This window comes from Cynoglossus semilaevis, chromosome 15 (genome assembly GCF_000523025.1).
Source record: "Cynoglossus semilaevis isolate Cse_v1.0 chromosome 15, Cse_v1.0, whole genome shotgun sequence".
Lineage (NCBI taxonomy): Eukaryota > Metazoa > Chordata > Actinopteri > Pleuronectiformes > Cynoglossidae > Cynoglossus > Cynoglossus semilaevis.
In genome coordinates this window covers 8,382,916-8,405,451 of record NC_024321.1, presented here as the reverse complement: position 1 = coordinate 8,405,451, position 22,536 = coordinate 8,382,916, and the positions used below count along the sequence as shown (strand labels likewise).

The 22,536-nt window shown below is 40.7% G+C and overlaps 2 protein-coding genes across 7 annotated transcripts; one reads left to right on the top strand and one right to left on the bottom strand.

Annotated features, from left to right (window-relative positions):
• Window positions 1–81: 81 nt before the first annotated feature.
• Window positions 82–12,558, top strand: slc44a1b (solute carrier family 44 member 1b). Of its 4 annotated transcripts, none has more exons than XM_008326811.3 (16): window positions 82–569; window positions 2,616–2,705; window positions 3,329–3,471; window positions 5,316–5,452; window positions 5,773–5,866; window positions 5,934–6,103; window positions 6,219–6,308; window positions 6,386–6,537; window positions 6,616–6,802; window positions 6,883–7,051; window positions 7,191–7,347; window positions 7,720–7,803; window positions 7,894–8,031; window positions 8,108–8,344; window positions 8,428–8,526; window positions 9,384–12,558. In XM_008326811.3, exons 1-16 carry the CDS (start codon window positions 513–515, stop codon window positions 9,405–9,407), a joined length of 2,028 nt encoding a protein of 675 aa, XP_008325033.1. In that variant the 5' UTR covers window positions 82–512; the 3' UTR covers window positions 9,408–12,558. The 4 variants fall into 4 exon arrangements, with proteins under 4 accessions (XP_008325033.1, XP_008325034.1, XP_008325031.1 ...); XM_008326812.3 differs by having other exon boundaries at window positions 82–2,048; XM_008326809.3 differs by having other exon boundaries at window positions 8,428–12,558.
• tbc1d2 (TBC1 domain family, member 2) lies at window positions 6,770–22,395 on the bottom strand. 3 transcript variants are annotated; one of them, XR_003051928.1, is made up of 20 exons: window positions 22,162–22,395; window positions 21,260–21,480; window positions 19,662–21,130; window positions 19,457–19,577; window positions 18,948–19,065; window positions 18,766–18,872; window positions 18,409–18,635; window positions 18,005–18,274; window positions 17,716–17,838; window positions 17,527–17,637; window positions 16,990–17,162; window positions 16,740–16,851; window positions 16,464–16,664; window positions 15,705–15,892; window positions 15,472–15,592; window positions 15,182–15,367; window positions 14,733–14,854; window positions 13,371–14,527; window positions 10,576–10,686; window positions 6,770–6,799 (listed from the first exon to the last, which is right to left on the bottom strand). XR_003051928.1 is itself a non-coding variant. In XM_008326806.3 (18 exons), the coding sequence occupies exons 2-18, from the start codon at window positions 21,477–21,479 to the stop codon at window positions 14,326–14,328; spliced, it is 4,071 nt and encodes a 1,356-aa protein (XP_008325028.1). In that variant the 5' UTR covers window position 21,480; window positions 22,162–22,395; the 3' UTR covers window positions 12,634–14,325. The 3 variants fall into 3 exon arrangements, 2 of the variants coding, with proteins under 2 accessions (XP_008325028.1, XP_008325029.1); XM_008326806.3 differs by lacking the exons at window positions 6,770–6,799; window positions 10,576–10,686 and having other exon boundaries at window positions 12,634–14,527; XM_008326807.3 differs by lacking the exons at window positions 6,770–6,799; window positions 10,576–10,686; window positions 22,162–22,395 and adding an exon at window positions 22,059–22,157 and having other exon boundaries at window positions 12,634–14,527.
• Window positions 22,396–22,536: the final 141 nt, after the last annotated feature.

Here is a 22,536-nt window from a genome sequence, read left to right as displayed (position 1 = left end):
CAGGAGCAAAAGGCAAAGCTAAAGACAAATATCAACAGATGACAAAATGATGTCATTTTCCTCACATTTACCAATTCAAATAATGTGTTTTAATAAAAAAAAGGGCAATAAAGTGAATAATGTCAAAACAAAACATAATTACAATCACAAAGAATCATCTACTGAGAATAACTTATCAACAACATCTGCACCATCTCACCAATAACATGGGTCAAGCTCACTGTGATGCTCAGTTGAATAATGTTTTGATTTTTTCAGCTGCTTACATGAGGATTATTGGCCAAATATTTATATATATATGTTAGTTTATACACACACACACACACACACACAGCGTTGAGCCTGGCACAACAGTAAACAATGAGACAAAGCTGTCTGTGTTCTCTGGAGGCTGAACAGAACCCCTGCACTGCTGTCCTCGCTCTGACTCTATGACTTAAAGACCAACTAGGATTCTCTAGACGCTTCACAACTAGACTTTTCCAAAACAATCCAGGACACTGTACAGGAAAATGGATCGACAGCATCTGACCTCCAGCTCTCAGCAACATCTCAACTTAAGGAAAAGGGTAAAAACATTTTATTGATAATACAGTAATCTCTTGTGGTTAATGTTGCAACACTATCTCCCTACGTACCTATGTCTCATTTTCATTGTAAATTAATATCTGCCATTATGTAATCATAATTTCCAAACTAACATCATATTTACAAAAAACATGTCGCAGAATATGTTTTCCATGTGCTTTGTGACAGACAACCAATTTTACTTTAGAAATGACTTTTCTGGTGACTCAACTGGCTGCACTATTTTATTGAGAATCTGCCTCAGACTGGTTTCAGCAGCTGCGGCAACTCAGAGCTCAGCCATTACTATAACTCTGACTACATGCTAAACTGAACAATCTAGCACACAGGATACACAGAAATTTGCATAAATGTTAAATTACAAGCTGTTTCCACTCCATCCAGTATTTATTGAATATGATCCAAGACAGATCTGCAGGGAATTCTGGGAGGTTTTCGGTTGTGCAAAATCCATCTACAGTGTGATTTTTAATTATCATCTTTCCATTAACAGTGAGGATCATCATTATACCCTAAATAGAAATTAATTATAAAAAATGTATTATTAAAATATATAGTTCAAGGATTTTACCTCTGTCTTCATAAACATACAGGCATATTTGGGAAGCTTACAATGTTTTAACAATTACATCAGGATATTCAGACACATGTCTTTGTATTTGCCTATAACTGAACTGGATATTATAAATATTTTAAATTGTTGTATTATGTATTATATTTAGGAAATAATGTGCTTGGTTTAATAATTTTGAACTTATTAAATATATAAAATTAAGTTTCCCCATAAATACTATGCGTTGGGCTCACCTTGATTGAAAAAATCTGCAGAAAGATTTCCAAATGTATCAATAAATATAAACAGGAAGTACCAATCAATCGTTGGTCGTACATATATGTATTACTTCCTTGTAATTTCACGATAAAAAGTAAATGTATAAATTCCTTACAACGTAAAGTCGTATACCATCAGAAACAAAGTAAACAAATCAACGAAATATACAATAATAAACACAAAGTAAACGCAAAAGAAACAGCGCCATCACTTCTCGTCCACTCAAAGGCTATTTCTGGTACTGCACCTGCGTCTTTGTCTCCATCCAAACAAACGGATACCAATTGCGCGTGCGCAATGAGATGAATGACCGCTGCACCTGACGGTCCAGCAGGAAGTGGCGGACAGGAAGTGAGACGGGAGCAGAGAGGAAGTGAGACAGGGGCGGACAAATCCTCTGGCGTTAATCCCAGTCGATACCTCAGTGTCATGTTTTGATTGAGACCGATAGAACCGTGTGTGCTCCTGGCCGCTCCTGCGGGACGCGCCGCACTCCTCCTCCTAGTCCTTCTCCTCCCTCTACTTCTACTCCTCTTCTGCCTGTCAAGCTGCTGCTGCTGCGTGAAGCTGCGTGAAAGCTCCGGGCTCTTCCTCCCTCACTGCAATGGGATGCTGCGGTAGCTCGGAGGTAAGGACGCCTCGGTTTTGTCCGTCTTTTCTTTGTCTCCTACTCTTCCACCTCGGTTATCTCCCCTGGTGCCATTCATTAGAACTCCAGCTATTAATGACCATTGTTTCGGGTCCGTAGTTCAGAGGCCCAGAATGAGATTCGAGTCAGTACCGTTATCCAATTATCAGCTGTCGCTAAAGGGAGGTCGGACACTCCCGATGAAAACAAGCCGAGCTTCGTTCCTGAGTCGAGTCGAGCAGAGCTAACGGGCCTATTGTGAAGATGCAGCCCGGTTCCCTCTGTGTGCTGGCTTTTGTTGTCCTTTCTGAAATAAACACTGACCTTGTCAGGACCCGTCGTCTTACAGGAGAACAAAGTCTGGGCCTGATTAGGTAGAATCTCGTTTCTGATGCCCTGGTTGAAGGTAATAACATGTGGGCTATACTTGGGACATTCGATTTTCATTGCTGAGGTTACAGAAGGAGATTTTGGTTTGTGCTGGGAAATGCTCAGAAGACAAAGCAGAGTCCTTAGAAGAATAGCTGCACAAATCCCTACGTGTGTGTGTGTGTGTGTGTTTTTCAGAGGACTAAGAGAGAGTGGAGACCTCTAGAGGAACGCAGCTGCACTGATCTGCCCTGGTTCCTGCTTTTCACACTCTTCTGTGTCGGCATGGTAAGCATCACTGTTATTAAGTTGTTTGATGTATTTTATTTAAGTTTCGAGTGTGTCGTAATATGTAGTTTTAAAAACAGTTCTTCTCGTCATTTTTTGTGTGTTTCTACTTGGATATAAATATCAGCGTTAGTTTTGGGAGGGCTCACAATTGTATGTAACTGAAAATCAGATTTGAATATCATTGTTATCTTGTGCTTCTGAGACCCATATAACCTATAATAGTAATGTTGAGTACACGCCACTCAACTTCACCCCCTGCAGGTGTGCAGTAAGAATAATTCATAGCTGTCCTTTAACTTTTCTTTGAGAAATTTACCTAATACGTAGTTTATTGAAATAGTACCAGGACAGCAAGGACAGCTCGTTCACAGCGAGATCCGCTGACTGTGCACGTGTGCTTTTTATAAACATACCTTTGTTAAATGACCTTCACCCTTTGCTACTCTCTCTACATCCTGTATGGCCTGTAGTTTTGGCTTTTTTAAAAAACTTAAATCATTTTGTAATTCTTCATATTTTAATCTACACTTTTTTTAAATTTGGGTTTAATTTTAATGTATATATTTATTGAGCGATGATAACTGATGATTAATATATAACCTCTTTTCCCTGCCACGCAGGGCAGCATCTGTGGCTTCACCATCGTCACAGGCGGAGCCGCCCGCCTCATCTTTGGCTATGATAGCTATGGAAACACCTGTGGTCAACGCAACGAACAGATGGAAGGCATCAGACTGAGCGGCCTCGACCATACAGACAGGAAGTGAGTCACTAATGGCTTTTTGGATGTACAGTATTTTGTTTTTGTCTCAGTAGAAGAGATCCTCAGGCAGCATTGTCTTAATCTTAGATACCATTATTTTACCTCAGATGACATGCTATTTTATATTTTACATGAAACATACAGGAATTTTCACTTCATTTTATTTTTTTTATTATTTGCAAGAAGCTAAAGTTGTTATGTGCAAATGCATCAGAGCTTTGTGATGGTTTGGACCTAAATTTTAGCTAATGGTGTTGGGAACCCTGTAAATGCTGTTCAAGCTATAAATGTCATGCTAAGACAGTGCTGTTTGGGGAGCACCTTCTTAGAACTTGGTTTGTTTGAAACAATGATCCCAAAAACACAAAGGTCAAATGTGTCATAAGGGTACACACAGATATCAGTATGATAAGATCTATAAAGAATCATCTGGACTATGCACAGATTAGCACATATTTCAAGGCCATATTCTGAATACTTTTCAGAAGGTCTTGAAACTTCTCACTGGGTATAATTTACACATTTTTGTTCTCATAAATATTATCTGGGATAACACTAAGTAATATTTCTAAATGTATGAGATTTGTAAACCACACTTTCCAGTTATTAACATATTTATAAAAAAATGTACCTTACAATCCCCTTTCCTTTACACTATAAAGTAACAAGGGTGTCTGAAGACATGTTTAGAATAACACATTCAGACCAAAGAAAGAAATAAGATCAAGTTGTGAACACCCCTACTCATATTGTGTGGAAAAGTTCTCAATCTCATTTAAATGAATTAAATATTTTGCAGGTCGGAAATTTTCCTGAACAAAAGGAACAAGTGTCTGTGGTCGTAGGAGACAATAGAAATGTTTTGTATCACAGACTCTTTGTTCTGAACTGCTGCCTGCCTACATGATCTCAGGAGCAGTTATTCAGAAAGTGTTTTGGTAAATGGAGTCAAAACAACATAACCTGTGAATGAAACAGCAACGTGACATCTACTGGTATAGAAATCGCAGTCATAAAAGCAGCGTAGAATACCACGGAATCTAATCTCTGTCCACAAGGCAGTTTAATGCACTGTAGGCCAATATTCACAACCAATATTTTATTTTACTGAGAAATTGTTTAACGTTTATAAGAAACATGGCCCGCTGGTGCTGGTTGTTTCTAACTCACAGCTATTGCTTCAAAACTCAACTAAACTTTTTAATAAAACACTAATTCCTACAAAACTGCTATCATACTTAAAAAAGTCAATAAAATTACACATCAGAGCATTTCACCACTGTGAAAAAATTGCCTAGCCATACGTAAACTCAGTGCCTCCCAAGGGGCCCCACTCCCCACTTTGGGAACAGTCTAAGAGTTTAGTAAATATAAAAGCATTGACAGTCCTGCAGGGTGTGCTACAAATGCCCTGTGAGTAATATGAGTCCATTATTAAAAAACAAAGGAGAGTTTAGGAAGAACTGCAGAGGAGAGTTTTTTAGCAGACCACACCAGTGCATTATGAACATGATAAGTGATTTAGTTAATCATAAATACTGTATATTTGTTTGATTAGTTTGACTTGTTTTAATTAAAGGACTTGCATTGATTGAAAAAAATGCATAGCTATATACTTCTTCTTCTTTGGGACATTTATCCTACAGTGTATATTTTATAGTAAAAACAACAGGTAAACCTTTCCACCTAGAATTGTTCAGATAATATAATAGCTAGACAATATGGAAGACAGTGTATGTAAAGACAAACAGATCACCATTTTCATTCTGTTTCCCAAATGCTTGTCATTGCCATATATTTGCTGATAATATCAACTGACGCTCAGTGACTCCTCCTCTCTTCAGATTTGTCTTCTTCCTGGATCCTTGTAACATCGACATCGTCCAGAGGAAGATCAGATCCATCGCTCTGTGTGTGGCTCTGTGTCCGAGTCAGGAGCTCAAGACGTACCATGATGTTCAGAGCTTTGCCATGGTTAACGGTGAGGTCATCACCATTCACAGTCATGTTGTTCATGAAAGGAGTCACTGTCGCAAATGACAAAACACAGGAACCTGTGTTGTGTCCCACTCAGTTGCACTTGATCAACAGAAGCTGACCAGAAAATGGCAATTCATCACAAAAATGTTCAATGCCATTTCTCAAATCCGGTTTTTGTAAAAACAAGCTGTAGTCAGAATCCAGGCTTTTGGAGATCTTGTGATCAATACTGTTACAACAGTAGCCAGGGTAGGTATGACATCAATAGATGTCTGGATGTGGCATAACATGTCTATTTTATGTTTTGTGTGTGTGCTTTAGGGTCAGAGCTGTGCTCTTACGAGTTGGCACCTCATAAATATCCCGGCCTACCCGAAAGGTTCTCAAAGTGTCCCAAACTTCCTGTTCCACCCAGGTATGTCTACCTGATGATAGACTTCCTATTGTTGTCAATCTTTTACCTAACTCATCTCTTTGTACAGTAAACCACTGCCCATTTTTAACCGATGCACACCGCTGGATGTTTCCTGCTACACCAAGTTTGCGGAGGCTGTGCTTACGTTTGTGGGCGACGACAGTTTTCCGCATAGAATGATTGCCGGTGTCGCTGCCAGTAAGGAGGTCATCATAGGACTGTGTGTACTGGCTCTGGGTGAGGTCATTAGGTCAACTTGTGTAGTTTATATGATCCCTAAACATTGTCGAATAAAATGATTTAAAGGAGAGGACGTGATGTCACTGGTTTTCCTTTTGACCTTCCTGTTTAGTCCTGTCCTTGATCCTCATGCTTGTGATCCGGTTCATCTCGGCTGTCCTGGTCTGGATTCTCACCTTCCTGCTTGTTCTTGGATCGCTGGGTATGGTCACATGATGCACAATGGTCTTTTATGCTACACATTATTGCTAATTTGTCTTTCAATTTTTTTCGTGTTAGCTGGAACCAGCATCCTTTGGTGGCTATACATTGACCACCGTCTAAATGGAAACAGCACGACAATAAAACAGATGAATGAGGAAGAGGTGGAGTCAAACAAAGAGAGTAGTCAGACACTACTTGTCTATGCGGCGGCTGCAACCATATTCACAGTATGTCTGTGTTTTGACCGTGTTGATTGTCTTTTTGGTGCTGATGTGCATCTCTCAGCGTAAACTCTGTGTTTCCAGATCATTCTACTGCTGCTGATGCTTTTCATGAGGAAGCGCGTGGCGTTGACCATCACTTTGTTCCATGTGGCAGGAAAAGTCTTTGTCCACTTGCCACTGCTTGTACTGCAGCCCTTCCTCACCTTCTTGGTTCTCCTGATCTTCTGGATCTACTGGATCCTGGTGCTGTTGTTCCTGGGAACCACTGGTTAGAGCACAATGTCACACAGATCACAAACAGGAAATATAGATGTGCTAATCTGCTGCCCCATTTCTCTCTGTGATCAGGTGAACCAGTTCAGAATCCAGACACGGGTATAACAGAGTTCAGACTGATTGGACCCCTTCAGTACCTGACCTGGTTCCATGCTGTAGGTCTGATTTGGATCACAGAGTTCATCCTGGCTTGTCAGCACATGACTGTGGCTGGAGCTGTGGTTACATACTACTTCACCAGGTAAGATTTCCTGCTGTATAAAACAATGCCAGGACCTTGAATTGTACACCTGTACTCAGACCTGCTCGGTAGTATACACACAGTATACACTGTGTATACACACAGTCCAGCTGAAATTGAATTGCTCTGTTTGCTTCAGGGACAAGAATCGCCTCCCTGTTACTCCGATCTTCTCCTCCATCCTGAGACTAATGCGATATCACTTGGGCACTGTGGCTAAAGGATCCTTCATCATCACAGTGGTGAAGATTCCCAGACTTATCCTGATGCATATCCACAATCAGCTCAGAGGAAAGGTACGCCATCCAATCAGCCATTACAAATGAACAAGTTAAATCTCTTTAATAACACTGACTCAAGAATCAACTCAAAGGATGAATCCAGAAGTCTTTGAAACATGCATTTGTTGTTCATGTTGTCAAATACTGTTGTTAAAAATCCAATCCAGCTTAAGATTTCCTAGATTTCCTTTTCTATGTTTTTGCGTTGCAAAATTAAATTTTAAAGGTGTTTTTACGTCGGTTCTTTACAAGAAGGTGAATAGCAAGGTCTAAATGGGATGCTTTCCCATTTCAACACTGTATGAAACCAAATTTTTCTGCCCTTATCTTTTCTGCTGTAAGTACTAAGATACTCAGCATTAGCACTGATTGATCATTTGGTTTCAGGAAAATGCCTGTGCCCGCTGTTTGCTAAAGGCATGTATTTGCTGTTTGTGGTGTTTGGAGAAGTGCCTCAACTACCTTAACCAGGTAACTACCCTCATACCAGTGTCTGCTTCTGTCCCTGTCTGACCACCAGTCTGCCTGTCTCTATTAAATGCCTCTGTTCTTATCACCCAGAATGCATATGCAGCCACCGCCATCAACAGTACCGGTTTCTGCTCTTCAGCTCGCGATGCCTTTGTAATCCTGGTGGAAAATGCATTACGCGTCGCTACAATCAACGCTATTGGAGATTTTGTACTCTTCCTGGGGAAGGTAACAGATCATCTAACTAATGCTCACATAATTCATTAAAAGCTGTGATGACTAAAGTTTTCCTTTTTGCCGTCAGATCCTGATTGTGACGTCCACGGCGTTTGCAGGCGTTCTCCTCCTCAACTACCAGCGTGACTATGCTGAGTGGCTGCTGCCACTTGTCATTGTGTGTCTTTTCTCCTTCCTGGTCGCTCACTGCTTTCTCTCCGTCTTTGAGATCGTGGTGGATGTGCTTTTCCTCTGCTTCGCTATCGATACAAAGTATAACGATGGCTCACCAGAAAAAGAGTTCTTCATGGATAAAGCTCTAATGGTGAGTAAAGATTGCCATACACATTAAGTTCCTTTGACCACCAACTCATGCCTGCCAAACCCTATTCTGATTTCACTCCACAGGAGTTTGTACAGAGCAGTAGGAGGTTAGAGCGAGCAGTGGAGCGTGGGAGGAGCCGGGTGAAGGAGACAGGCTCTGAAGTGGCCGAGATGAAGTCCATGGTGAGTGATGGTGGCAGAGAAGAGGGCGTGGCCAGGCAGGAGAGCCCAGCAGAAGAGGCAGGTGGAGGGGAGTGGGAGGAGCTCCAGGAGTTCCAGGTGTACTACCTGCTGGTGGCAGTGCTGGTGGACTGGGCACTTACTGAACATAGCCACTTGGTCCTCTGTCTCAGCGAGGACATCTTTCTCTTTCTCTGCGTCTACCTGCCAACATCCACATTCTTCCTGTTCGTCAGTCTCCTGCACACGCCAGGCCCCGCCCCTTCTTCCAGTGTCACCAAACCGACCGCTGCCGCCGTCATGACAAAATCCTAACAGACGCTTGCTAATAGATGCTTGCCCATAGACATTTGCTGAAAGACGCATGTTAACACTTGCTTCGCATGAATGGATGAAAACTGACAGTGATGCATGCCCACCCATCATCTTCATCTTCATCATAAGGACATGTTTGTAGTGTCAAATGTTTATTTTTTTACCCTCATATTTATGTATTTCTGGTTTATTTTTGTTGATCTCACTGTGCCTTGCTGATGTGCTTTTAGTAGCCTCAGCAGTTGTAGTTCACTTTGGTGTCCACCAGAGGTCAGTCTGACAATTAATTAGTCACTTGTTTGCTGATTAGTAGAAAAAGATGTTCAACAGTCTGCCGTCTTCCTTCTTGCATTTGTTTGAAAGAAAATGAGGTTAAAACAGTTCCTCCGGAGTCAACATCATTGTGTTTCTAGACAAAACGTCACCTGGTGGCGCCATTGTGACCTCTGTCCTAATCCACGCCCACTCTGATCATCCATCCTTTGTGTGAGAACACAGTACACTGTGGATGATTTCACTGAGACAACACATCTTGTGTGTTTCAGGCTCCAGGGACAAGTTCCGCTTGACCAATGGGAGGCGTTGTGACTTTAAACCAGAGACATTCCAAAAGTTTATTTTTACCAACGTGTGACATGTTTACTTGTTTACAGGGAAATGATATTTTAATAACAAACTGAAAAACATAACAATGTAACGAAGCACTTTATATCGACGCGCTGCCTGACGCTCTCTTCTCCTTTTTTTACAAAAGTCACTGAAAACATCACACACACTTCACTTCAACTGTGTTATGAAGCGACCTTGAGTGACATCATCAGCAGGGTGGAGTATGTGTTTTGACACGATCCTGCACTTAAAAACACTGATGGATTAATTGTTGCTTCCAAGGGTCTTTCTACCACAAGGTGGCAGTAAAGTAACTGGATTAGTCAAATGATGACTTGGGAGTCAGCCAATGTGACATCACCTGGATAAAATTTTCCTGTTATTAACATTTTCACAAGGATATATAAAAGAAGAAGACGGTGGGGTGAGGACAAAGCCTTCTTCCAAGTATTGAGTTGGCAATAAAACAAAGTGCATCATGTGACCACAACATCACCCAGAAGTCTTCCTCCTAAACGACATGAGCGTCCACAATGAACACTCCATGTTCTGAGCTGTTGCAGCTGAGAACGTTTGTTCAGATATGAAGGTGTCGTTGAGTGTTTTGCGATGAAACCACGCATCCAGAGAAAACACCGTTTTTTCATCATGGAATTTTACCATCTTTGAAGCTCAGTGTCAGAAGTGATTGCATTGTCAGATTTGCAAGACTAACTGACCACATTCCAGGTGTTTTTTTTTTTTTTTTATCAACAACACAATTAGCCCAACCTGCTACTCAGTTGTAGCAGGGGCTGTAAAAAATCACAAATATGGTGTGTTCATGCCCAACCACCCCAAAAAAAGTCATACTAAATTAACTCCTTTCTTTAATGTAAAAATGAAACAATGTTCTCCTGCCATGAATACTAAGCAAACTATGTTGCAGTCCACTAAAACAATAACTCTAATTCGTTGCCAATCTTTAAGGTTCACCTGCTTCCTACTTTAGTTTCAGTTAAGTTGTAGTATTTTAATTGGAAAACAACTCGGTGTTCGGTTTGAACGCATCATTAAAACCTTTGGATTACATCTGTAACACCTGATGTTTGATGGTTTACATCCTGATGTCACTGCGTCTGCACTCACCTTGATCTTCTGTCCCTGATGTGCGAAACTGATAAGTTCCCAGGAAACACCTTTGAGGACGTGGTCAAACCTCATGTCCTTGATGATGCCAGAGGTCACAGGACTGACACTCTGCAAATACACAGACAGAAATACATTAATGCATGCTCAAATGCCCTGAAAAATATAGATAATATACCAGTGAAAAAGCAGTTATTCTTTATTTTAATCATCAGATTTATCCAATCAGAATCAATCAGCTGTGAAAGCAGAACCACTGACAGTCATGTAAAGCTAAGACTACCTTGCTGCGACCAATTTTTGAGTTTATAGTTCTGCACTTTCTGTCCCTTACACCTTAGACAGCTCAGTGTCTAGACGGGGCTAAAGGAAATGATGTCAGCCCCCTTACCACCACAAGTTAAAAAGACCAAGTTTACTTAATGTGGTACACAGATTCCCTCACCAACACCTCCTGCCTTTTCTGATTTAATCATCAACATAACTAACCTTATTGTAGCAAATGTGGACCCGTCCTGTGTTAAACTTACCCTTTTGAAATGCTGACAAAAAAAATGTTGCACTGATAAGTGTGAGTATATCTTTGGATTATGGCTACCATTTTCTGTTTAAAAACTATATACTTCTCTGTGGGGGGGTTTAATGACGTGAGATATTTTTGGGTACTGTTGAAATGGTTCAAGACTTTGCAGTCCACAGTGACTGGTTGTCACATAATTGAACAAATTCTGACAAAGATTTGGCCTACAACACATTCAACAACAACATATGATTAGTTACTACATAAGACATGGAGTTAAGAAGCTAACATTACCTTGCTTCAAACTCAAATTATAACTAATGCTATTATTCACCTAACACTTTCAAAGACCCAACACTTTTATTAGGCTAATGCTATCAGGCTATTAACAATGGTTTTGTAGCATTCTGTACAGTCGTGCGGCCCAGTGTTTTATGTTTATAGGTAAACAAATCAATAATTCTTTAAACCATGATACCTCACATACAATTCATTGAACAGTTAAAAAATTAGCTAGCTGATGTTAGCTGTGCCAGTGGGAAGCTGTTTTATGTCTTTGGTGATGTAAGTTTGTAAAAAATTGATTTACATAAATTGAAATGTTGGGGAGGGATTCAGACATGGAAAATAGAGTGACGCCTCCCTCTATAAACATACAAGTAAAACATTGAACATTTATAACTATCAAAGTTTTTTTTAACAAACCTCCATTTACATAAAGACACTAATATAGACGTGTATTTGGCTTCTCAGTCCCCCCCCCCCCCCGAAAAATATCAATTCATTATTATGTAATGCTGCACAGTGACAGATGTCATTAAGACAAAAAGTTGAAATGTCACCTTGTCAGGTATAACTTTACATTTAAACAGTCACAAACTTAAAGTTTTCCTGTCGTTCATTAACACATTACATCGATGAAACCGTGAACATGTAACAATAGAATTAGTTGGAAAACTAATATAATAAGTGTAGTGCACTGGCATTAGCACATATGGTTAGAATGTGAGCTCAATCCTAGAACCAGTTTCTGATGTTCATTTACCTGCCTGACTATGAATATTGATGAGTGATGTAATCAGTTTGAATATTGATCTGTTGAAGCAGCATTACTTCCACATAAACTCACATTTCTGGTTTGCCATGACAGCACATATGGGTGTGAAGATGTTAATCTTTGTTAACTGGCAGGTACTGAGAACAGCCAAGTCAAATGACAGAACCTGGGTGAGCTCGTAGCAGGTTTACCCAAATTAATGAACAGGGTGAAAAATAACTGGAGTCAACATATAAAACTTCATTGGCAAAATAGGTTTGTTGCAGAAAACAAATTAATCCCAGTTGAATGATAGAATGTAGTAACAAAAGTTAACAAGAGTTGTGACACCTCATCATGTGGCTGAGACATTACCAACTTTTGTGCAGTATAACAATTGTAACATTAAAGATTTTTTCTGTGTTGATTTTTTATATTTATCATTTCTTATGTATATTTGTTTTGTAAAAAAAAATAATAAAATAGACATTTTAAATGTGTTTGTTTCCTGTCTCTGAGTTAAAGTGTTTAATGCATATCGTAGTTGATATTTATGCAGAATATAAAAACATTTTAAAAATTCACATGAAACATTTGCAAAAACGTTTTTGACATTTTTAACTAAGTAATCTACAGTGTGAATTGTAACAGCACAACATAGTAAAACTTTCGTGCCGTATGCTAGTTTTACTAATGGTGTTTTGATGGTACACATAGCAAGTAGCTGTCTTTCCTTTCCAGTAGGTGGTGCTATGAGCTCACACGAGGCTATGTATCAGAATTTTAGGTGGGGAATCATTTTAATTAGATACTCCAAATTGAACATAGATTATGGCGACCAACCGTTCTCTTTTCCTAGGACATGCCCTTATTTAAGTCCTGGAAACCCCGAGTTCGGGGATTCAAACTTTGTAAAATGTCCAGGTTTTTAAGCACAATAACTTTTGTATATAATACATCCACAGAGACTGCCATGAGGGCGGCTCCACTACTGAAAAACAATGAGGATTCGTCGGAATAGATTAGCCTATTAGCATGCCACAGTCAAAGAGTGGCCTTTACAACATGAATTAGCAACAGAACAAATCCCCACTCGCTGTCTTAGTCAAGACAAAGGAGAGAAGTGTACCTAAATATTGTTTTTCTAATACAGAAGAGGTTGTTACATGGAGAGAATATACTATGCATTGTATTTATGTATTCCATAACACAAGACTTGTTTTGAAATGTGTTACTTACTGGTCAGACTCCTGAGGCTCGGCTAAGTAAAGCTAAACCTGCTAACAACTCTACGACACTTCATTGGACTTTAACAGGTGCTCTTAAAACCGTATTGAGAACGTATTACCAATTTGCAATATCGCCATCTACTGGATCTGTTTTGCACTTCAGATTCCCACGAGGAAAAAGATGATTTGGTGTATTAGATAGAAGCTTAAGCTTTCTGTCACAAATAAAAATGAAAGTAGTTTATTTCTTCAAGAAAAGACCTGGACACTTTACAGTATAACTTTTACTTAGATATAAAGTATTAAGTATGTACGCTATTGTTAGCAGCTCAGTCCGTGTTGACATGCATCAGAAAAAAGGCTGTCAAAATATAAATTTTTACAAACCATACGTATCCAAACCATATTCTTCAAAATAAATATTTTGAAAAATGTTTTCAATTAAAAATGAAATAATTTACATTTCCAGTAAATAAAACGTAAAATATACAAACACAGTCACGGTAAATGCTTTTGACCAGCAGCTGTCTCACTTTAGTGTTTAAAATGTACCAAATACAGTAATGAACTATCACTGTATCATTGTTTCTTTAGTACAACATAGTAGTAGCCTTAATGTAGCTGTAGGGCAAATTAACTTTAACACAGAAATATTTCATTTTCTTTTTTCTTTCGTAATTCTTTTTCTCTATAGGTTGAACTTTTGAAAGTAAAAACCTCCTGTGTCTGGTTTTAGTGCTTAAGTGCTTGGCTTTAACTGGTTTCAAACCAGTACCCTATGTCATGTAAACTGGCATTTATGTTTTTTCCTATATAAAATAAGCTGTGGTGAAAACATTAGCATTTTACTGTTGTAAAATGAGGAACTTCATTGTCACTATGACATGAAGGCGTTTCCTACTGTGAAACAGCATTGACACTCGAAATGTCTTTATATTTAGATGTGGCGTCCCTACACAGTGAGGTCAGAGGTCTTCATCATCCTCACTGACCATCGTGTCCAGATCCTTGTCTTTACGTTCAGCACTTTCTGTCACAAACTCTCTCTGCTGCTCCTCCAGCTCTCGCAGCTCAGCCTGCAGGCGCTCCATGTGAAATGCTCTCCGATTCTTTAGCAGTCGGCCAGGAAATGGATTCAAATCATTGAAGGCGATGGAAATTAACTTCCTGGCAGACAACACAGAACAATGTACAATAAGTCTCTGTGAGAGGAAGCTGAATAATCCTGGGCTATGGCAAAGTTCAGGTTTCTTATAGCGTAAAGTGTGGTAACAAGAGGTAAAACTATTACTAGATAACAACAACTAATAAGGACAATGGACCAATAACTATACAGCAACCATAACAAGCAGGAGTGTAAATGAGTCTGTACCTGCTGTCAGTAATGGTCTTGGTGAAGAAGCGCAGGTACTGATGAATCTCAACACTGTCATGGATTTTCAGGATGTCGTTTTCTTTATACTTGAAGAGAGCCAGAGCATACCTAAACATTACCTGTACCAAACACACATTTAACAGAAAAGTACATTTTTACTTTAACTTTAATAGCAAAAACATTTACAATAAAATGTATTTTTAAAGAAACAAAAAAAGTGACAGAAGACTGCACATGAAAGCGTGATTGGCAGTTGGACCATCTAAAAATACAGCATTAGTTACATTTTAACACTGTTTTAGTTGCTTATTTCTAGATCAAATTATGTGGATGTGTCTTACGGTTATGTATTAGGCAGCTCAGGTGGTTGTGCAATCATGTGTAGTGAGTTGACTTTTCTTAGAGGTGAATAATGTGTGGTATGTCTTGTTAGTGGATTCAGCTACCTTGGAGCCCTCATAAAGAAAGGCGTCCCACAGTGGCAGCAAGATGTCACTGGGCAGATTCTCTACAAAAACAACCAGGAACCAGTTGAACGTCACCAGAGAAATGTCAATGGAGTATTCTTCAAAGTGAGAGGCAAGGCGAGGAAGTTTGTCCAGGAGGAAGTCCTTTAAGACACGCTGATCTGCCTGGTTAAACACACACACGCAGACACACATCAGATCAATCAAAGACATCAAAATAGTGTCTGACCTGTACAGTAAGAACAGATGGGCAGAGGAAAGCGTCTCACCTGTGAAGACAGCAGGTTCTTGGTGTAATACTCTTGAGGCATTATAGCCTCAATAACAGCGACCAGACACCAGAATGATTCTTCTTCATCCTGGAGGACGAGGAGAGCAATGGCAGCTAACCTGAGGAGGATGTGACATCATATTATGACTGATGACATCATGGATCCACACACACACATTGATTTCAGGAACAAAGCGTAAACATGTGGCGAGTATTGTCATGTGTGTATACCTGTTGAGACCCTGGCAGTAGCCAATGGCAGGATTGTGCCAGGAAAAGGCCTGTAAGATGCGACACAGCTGTTGGTGGGCTGAGCTAGAAGGTGAGGAGAAGCGTTGATTGGTTGTGAGTGTGCGGTGAAGGTCGAGCTGTATCTGTCTGAACGCCGGACTGTGACATGTTTGACTCTTCTCACACAGCTGAGGACAAAAGGCAAGAGAGACATATGTGAGAGAGGACGGATGAGAACGGAGTAAAGGACACACTGAGGGCAGAGGAATGCTGAGGTCATTTCAGGATAAAGAATAAAGTTTGAGGACAGAAAACAGTTGAAGACTTGTAAAGAGGTAAACACATGGGAGGGGCTATCAGGCAGTCAAGAACACTTTTGTTTTTTTTGTTCACTTAAACCTTAACTTTTAGTATTAGACCTTGATATTAGAAAATTGATTCTGTCAGTCAGGGAAATTACTCATTTTCTACCGTTTTGTGTTGTGCACCCAGTGGCTCCATTCTAGTTCTCTTTTTTACCTCCACTGGTGTGGTTTGTCATTATGAAATTATTTTTTTTATTTTATGCAGACAAGCCAAATACAGCTGCAACTGAGACAAAACAGAGAATTGGACTGGTTTTCTATATGCTATCACCAGACTTTGATCCCTCTGCATCAGTAAAACCTGGCACAATCTAAATACATGGTAAGAGTAATCTGTTGGATGGGGCTCGACTGATTGAAAACATGTAACGACAGATAATTAAAGATAGTCCACCTGCTGGTAGTGCTGAGGATGTCGATCTCTGATGGTTCGAGTTCGTGTTTGAACCATCCAGCTCCACACTCTCTGGCGGTACTCCTGCGGGACACCACTGCGCAGCAGTGATTTAAGCTCAGGAGATGCACAAATGTCATCATTCGACCTGCCTGCCAGATACTGAGCCCAGCGTGTCAGCAGGGGGCGCTCCACCGTGTCCTGAGGAGAGATGCTAAACTATCAACACTGAAAATGAAAGTGACGCTGTAGGAAAGGTATCAAACATGTTCACACCTGCTGCAGCAGGTTGTGCGAGCGAATCTCCAGGGCCTGGATCTTTGCCAGTAGCTTCATGTCCTCCACCTCGTAATCAGGGATGATTTTAAAGCCGTACTCATCATGATCCCTGGAGAGGGACAGTGCAGTGGTAAATTGTACAGCGGCAGCATGAAGTGTACAACATACTAATACATACAGTGGTTTGCATTAGCATTCAGTTCCAGTATGTGTTTAGATCATTCCAGGTGTGAATAGGTGACTGTACCTGATTGTGTTTAACTTCACAACACTCTTGAGCTCCCCTTTCAGTGCATCCTCTATCATTTTATGAACAGCTTGGCGTTGCACTGGATCCAAAGACTTAGTCTCCTGCAGTCTCTTGAGGACACTAAGGTAACGGCTCTCCACCTGACAGTTACTGGCCTCCAGGTATGCACACTGCAGCCAATCAGAGGGAAGAAAATGGCTAATAACATACTCTGCAAGAACCACAAAATAATTATGGGCAGAACATTTCATTCCTCGCAAGAAATTCATTGTTGAAGTTCATGTTCAATGTGGAGGAGGAGGAAGAGGAGGATTTGAAATATGCAACTGCTAAGATGGAAAAGAGAGTGGATGTAAAAGGTGAAAAAGAAACATTTGCCTTAATGATGTAAAACGTAAGTAACTGTTCCCTCACAGTCCTGGGCAGGAGAGTAAAGGTTGTTAATTATTGTGGAATATGTAGCAGCTGTGAGTCAACTTTCCTAAAAAAAAATACACACACTTTTATTTCTCAGTCACTGCAGTGTTGACCTACCTTTACCATCAAACTCCGTTCCTGCTCTGAGCTCTTCCTCCAGAGTCGGGTCAGCTGATAAATCTCAGAGTTCAGAAACTTGTTCTGGGTTTTGTAGGCTTCAATATCATCCTGAAAAATAATTTGTCATTCTCAGAGTAAGAACTACTGTGTTGGGTTAAAGATTCCAGTGCAGCTGCTTTAGTTTACCTTTAGGTTCTCATTTTCTTGCTTAAAGCGTTTGATAGTGTCACTGTTCAGGGCTCCACCAGCAGATGGCGGCTGTTGGTTGGACAGACAGGTGGTCATCTGATTTGATAGTTTAACAATCACCTACGAGGAGAGAAAGGCATAAAACATAGGACTTGTCATTATAAGTTTTGTTGGTGACCAGCAGTGAGGAGCAGAGTCCAGGAAAGACTAGCTGAACATCTCCTCGACCTGTCGACTGCTCAAATGCTGACCCTCACCAGTCAACCCCTCTTAGGTGTGACCTCACCTCCTGCTTGGCAGTGTTCCTTTCGGTCAGCCTCCTGACCAGCTCCTGTAGCTCGGTCACTTGTGTGTCTTTCTCAGTTAAGCTCTTCTTCAGCAGCTCTGCCTCCATATTGGCCTCTTCCAGCCGTCGTTGCAGGTCGGCCGACTGCCGCTCACGGTGTCGTAGCAGTTCCAGACGTTTCTGCTCATCTTCCTCAGCCAGAAACTCTGTACACGCTCGCTTCTCCAGCTGAGCCGCCTCCAGAGCTTTGTGGAGGATCCAGACTAGCTCCTGAAAAAATCAAAAGACATTCAGAACCAAACCTCATTCCAACAAACAATGTCAGTAAAACTACAGTACATGTAAATATAGAGGAAGATAACAATGAAAACAATGACCAATATTAATCAGCCTGTAGTGATCACCTTCTGGGCTTTGACTTCCTCCATTAGCATCTGTTTCTCCTGCTGGATGCGGGACATTCTGTCTGAGGAAGAGGACAGTGTATCTCTGCGGAGGGTGGGCATGGTCGATGAGCTGCTTTTCCTGGACTTCTTGCTTCGAGTCTCTGTCTGAAATGGGAGTGCCTTTCCTTCTGTAGGTTCAGGCAGTAGGACTGTGGGTGGGAGAGACTCAACAGGGGTCCTGGAGGCTAGGAAAATACAGACAAATACAGATTTAGGATATTGATAAAGGATAAGCCAAGGTGCCTGATGCAAAACTACTTTGTTGTGAGTATGTTCCAGTTTTATATTCAAGTAGTGTAATTGGACAGTTGTTACCTGGGTTGTCGGAATGTGCAGATTTTGGAGAACCTGGCGTTTCGATGTGAAACACACTCTGACTCATCTCCTGAGATGATCTCTTACGAAGAAAGTGTACCGAGTTTCTGCAAATTAGAAAAATGGGATAAAACCAAGGACAACTGTGAAGCAGTGGAAACAGGTGTGAATGCTCTACTCACTGAAGCTCGATTAAAGGATGTTTGATTGACATGTTGGTGAGTGGAGTTCTTTGTGACTGTACGTTGGCAGCCTCCTCCCCCACTAGACCCAGAGGACTTTTCAACAGTGGCAGAAAATCTGCACAGACCAAAAGAAACATATAAACGTACATGTATGAGTCCATGTGCCTTATTTGTTCTTTTAGGAGGGGTGTTGGTGGTGTTTACCTAAGATGTAGGTAAAAATTCTCTTTTTTATATAACAAAAAGGTTCCTGCTTAAACTGTACTTCAGTATGATTTAAATTGACTGAAGATGTTTGGTTTTTCAGGTTACCCAGGTAGACAATATTTATGAGGTTTTCTGAAGTTTAACCAACACAGGTGCAGAAGAAGAAAGCACAATGACAGAGCTGTGGATGAAAGGGTCCTATTTTTTTTTAACAGGAAATAATCATAAACTGCATAAATGTTTGGCTGCTCCACAGAATTTCCTGTTTCCTGCTGGTGACAAATTAAACAAACACACACCTGCATTGTTGTTATTGTTGATTGCTGTCATTGTCTCTGGACAGGAAGTGGTCTGTCTGTGTTGCCAACGTTTAACCTGCAGTTGCTGCAGCCAATACAGCATCAGCTCTTGGGTCACCGCCTGGTAGGAGATGGGGTCAAACACCAGGTGAAAAATCTTCATCAGTATCATTTATTGTGCCATCAATTTTAGATGTCACTCTACCTTGAGTATGAAGGTGCGTTCGGGCGTCTTAATGTGGAAGGTTCCATCTTCTCCCTTTAAGGGGTAGGTGAAAGTGGCGCTGCTGAGGTCCACGTGGCCCAGTGGCATCACGTCCTGTGGTGTGCGATAGTAGAACAGCTGGTTCTTCTTTTCTTCATAGGTAAACCAGCGCTGTTTCCAGGCCCTCAAGGGCCCCCCCTGCTTTTGCAAAAAGCCACAAAGTTTAGGTTCATCTGGAGATGGAACCTGAGGAACGGGCTGCAAATGGTCACCAAATGCCTTGATAACTGCAGGTGGGGTAGTTGTGGGTGAGGTCAGTGATGGTGATTTAGTTGAGTTATCAGATACAGACATAACCTGCAGAGAGGCGCTGTTCTGGTCCTCAGCAAGGGGTAAAGGCAGCTCAGTGTGCAGTTGAGAGTTATTGTAATCTTCTTTAGCCTGGTGTTCAGGAGGAGGGTCACTGAATTCGTTCTGCATGTCCAAATGAGAAGGACCACAATCTTGTGTCTGCTGTTTTTCAGAAGTATGCAGGTCTTGCTCCTGAAGTTCTAGAGGAGGATGAGGAACAGGTTCTTGGTTCGGCAAATCCAGAAGAGATGGTGAGTCTTGATTTTCTTGGTGTTCAGGAGGTTCTTGACTCTGCAGACCCAAAAGAGCAGGCCTGCAATCTAGTTTCTGCTGTGTTTCAGAAACTTGTGGTTCTTGGTTCTGTTGATCTTGAAATGACAAGTCTTCCGTCTCCAGATCTTTAGTAAAATGTGGGTCTTGGTTCTGGGTGTCTTGAACTTGGTTCTGTTTATTTCCTAGATCAATAAGGCCTTGGTTCTTCTGTTCCACATGTATATACTGATCTTTGGAAGAATAACTATGGTTCAGATTGTGCAGATCCTGAGAAGAAGAACCTTGAACTCGGTTGGTCTTGTTATCGATGTTGTCACAAAGATTTTCTTCTTGAAGGTGAAGTAAAGAAAATTCTACATCTAATGGCTGCACATCAGGAAGTGGATCTTTGTCAAGGGCGTCTTCAAAAAGACCACTATCTTCATTGTTCCACTTTTCAGAATGATGATCTAAATATGTGTTTTGTTGGTTTTTATGGTGATGACAGGAGTCTTGCTCTAGCTGCTCTTCTGGAGAAGATAAATCTGAGATTTGTTTGACAGAAGGAAGATGGGAGTCTTGGTGTGGCTGTTCATCAAGAGGTCGGTGTTTTTCAAGAGGACAACCACAGTCTGGAGTAAGTGGTTCCTGGTTCTGCTCTTCAATTGACTCCAAAATGTGAAGCTCATGCTTGCCTTGATTATGCTTGTCGAATGCTGGAGAGATAACAATCAGAGGTTTTGTTTGTTCCTGTTGTAGTTTCATTTTCCCCCTTTCCTGGTAAAGACCTGCCTGTGTTGGGTAGTCCTGGGAGAGACCAAGTTGTTGATCGTGTCGTGGGCATGATTGCCCTGGTTCATTCTGACCTGTACATAGAGAATCAAAATTTACTTAATCAGGTACGGCTGAAAAATGTTTATCTTTTTCTAATCAATTTGTTTTAATTTTCAAAGGTTGATCTAGTCTTGGTGAGTCCAGTTTATTGACAGACTTACTCTCTGAAAGCTGAGATGAAAGTTCTGACTGTATTGTTGTTGAGTTCTGATGGTCTAATTTGGCTTCTGCTAGAGTCTGATGTTTTTGCGTCCCAGATAAACAGCCTGACTCTGTGTCTTGCCGGTCTTCCTCAGCTCTTTGTGGTGTGTCTCTGTTGGACACCAGGAGTGGAGGAGATGACGTGGTGCTAGTATTTCCTGTGTGTAAACTTGGATCCATCCTGGTTAAAAATGAATGATTAATGAATAATTTAAAACATTTGCTGTGGGAATCAACTGGTCAGTTCGTTCTCACATGCATCTGCCAAAATTTTTTATTGCAGTTGTTCATCTCCTTATAGAATCACAGACATAATGAAACATAATGACAGGAAGAGACTCAAACCCAGTAGAGCGTGACTCCGCCCTCTGGCCGTACAACAAACAGCACTCTGGAAATAATGGTACACACTGTATGGTGTGCATGTATTATTCACTACACACTGATAGTTGATACAAGAAATCATAAAGAAGCTGTTCGACATAGAAAGTGAAAGCATACTTCATCGTTAGATAAAATCCATGTAGACAAACACACTTACACACAGTAGCATTTCATTCACACTTGAAATTAGTTATTTACTTTATACTTTAGAATTTGAAAGTACAACGTAATATAGATTTAGTATTACCACTTAGTACTACTAATAATACTCAACAAACTATTTAGTAACAGAGCTAAAACCTTAGCAAAATACTAAGCAGTTAGTTCGTGGTAAATATTTGGTAACTTGTCAGTACTTGAAAAACAATTTCTTACTTAGTGAACACTCCCTAAGTACTTTCAAAGTACTTGCTGCTCCATCGACCTGTTCGAGAAAAACCTAATACTTTATGTATCGTAGTTAGTACTGCGTCCTTACCTGTACACAATCAGAGGGGGAGTGGCCAGATCACACCTGGCTGTCTGGATCGTGTTTGACTGACAGCTCTAACATACGTTTCACTTCGTGAAGAAAGATTCAGCTCATTGTCGCTGTGTTCTCCATAGTAATTTTTCCTTCTTGTTTTCTCCTTCTCCCCCTTCTTCCTTATGTATGAGTAACGTCTCGACTATTCTCGTCTCTCCCCTTCCTCTTCCTCCCTCCTTAACTCCCTGTTTTCTCAACGCACGACTTCCGCCTTTTTATTCCAAAATAAGATCCGTGTTCACGACGTTGGAGTTTTCTAAAATAAAACTGCGAAATTGACGACCCGTTAATTATCTTAAGGCGATTTTTTTTCATATATATGTGTAT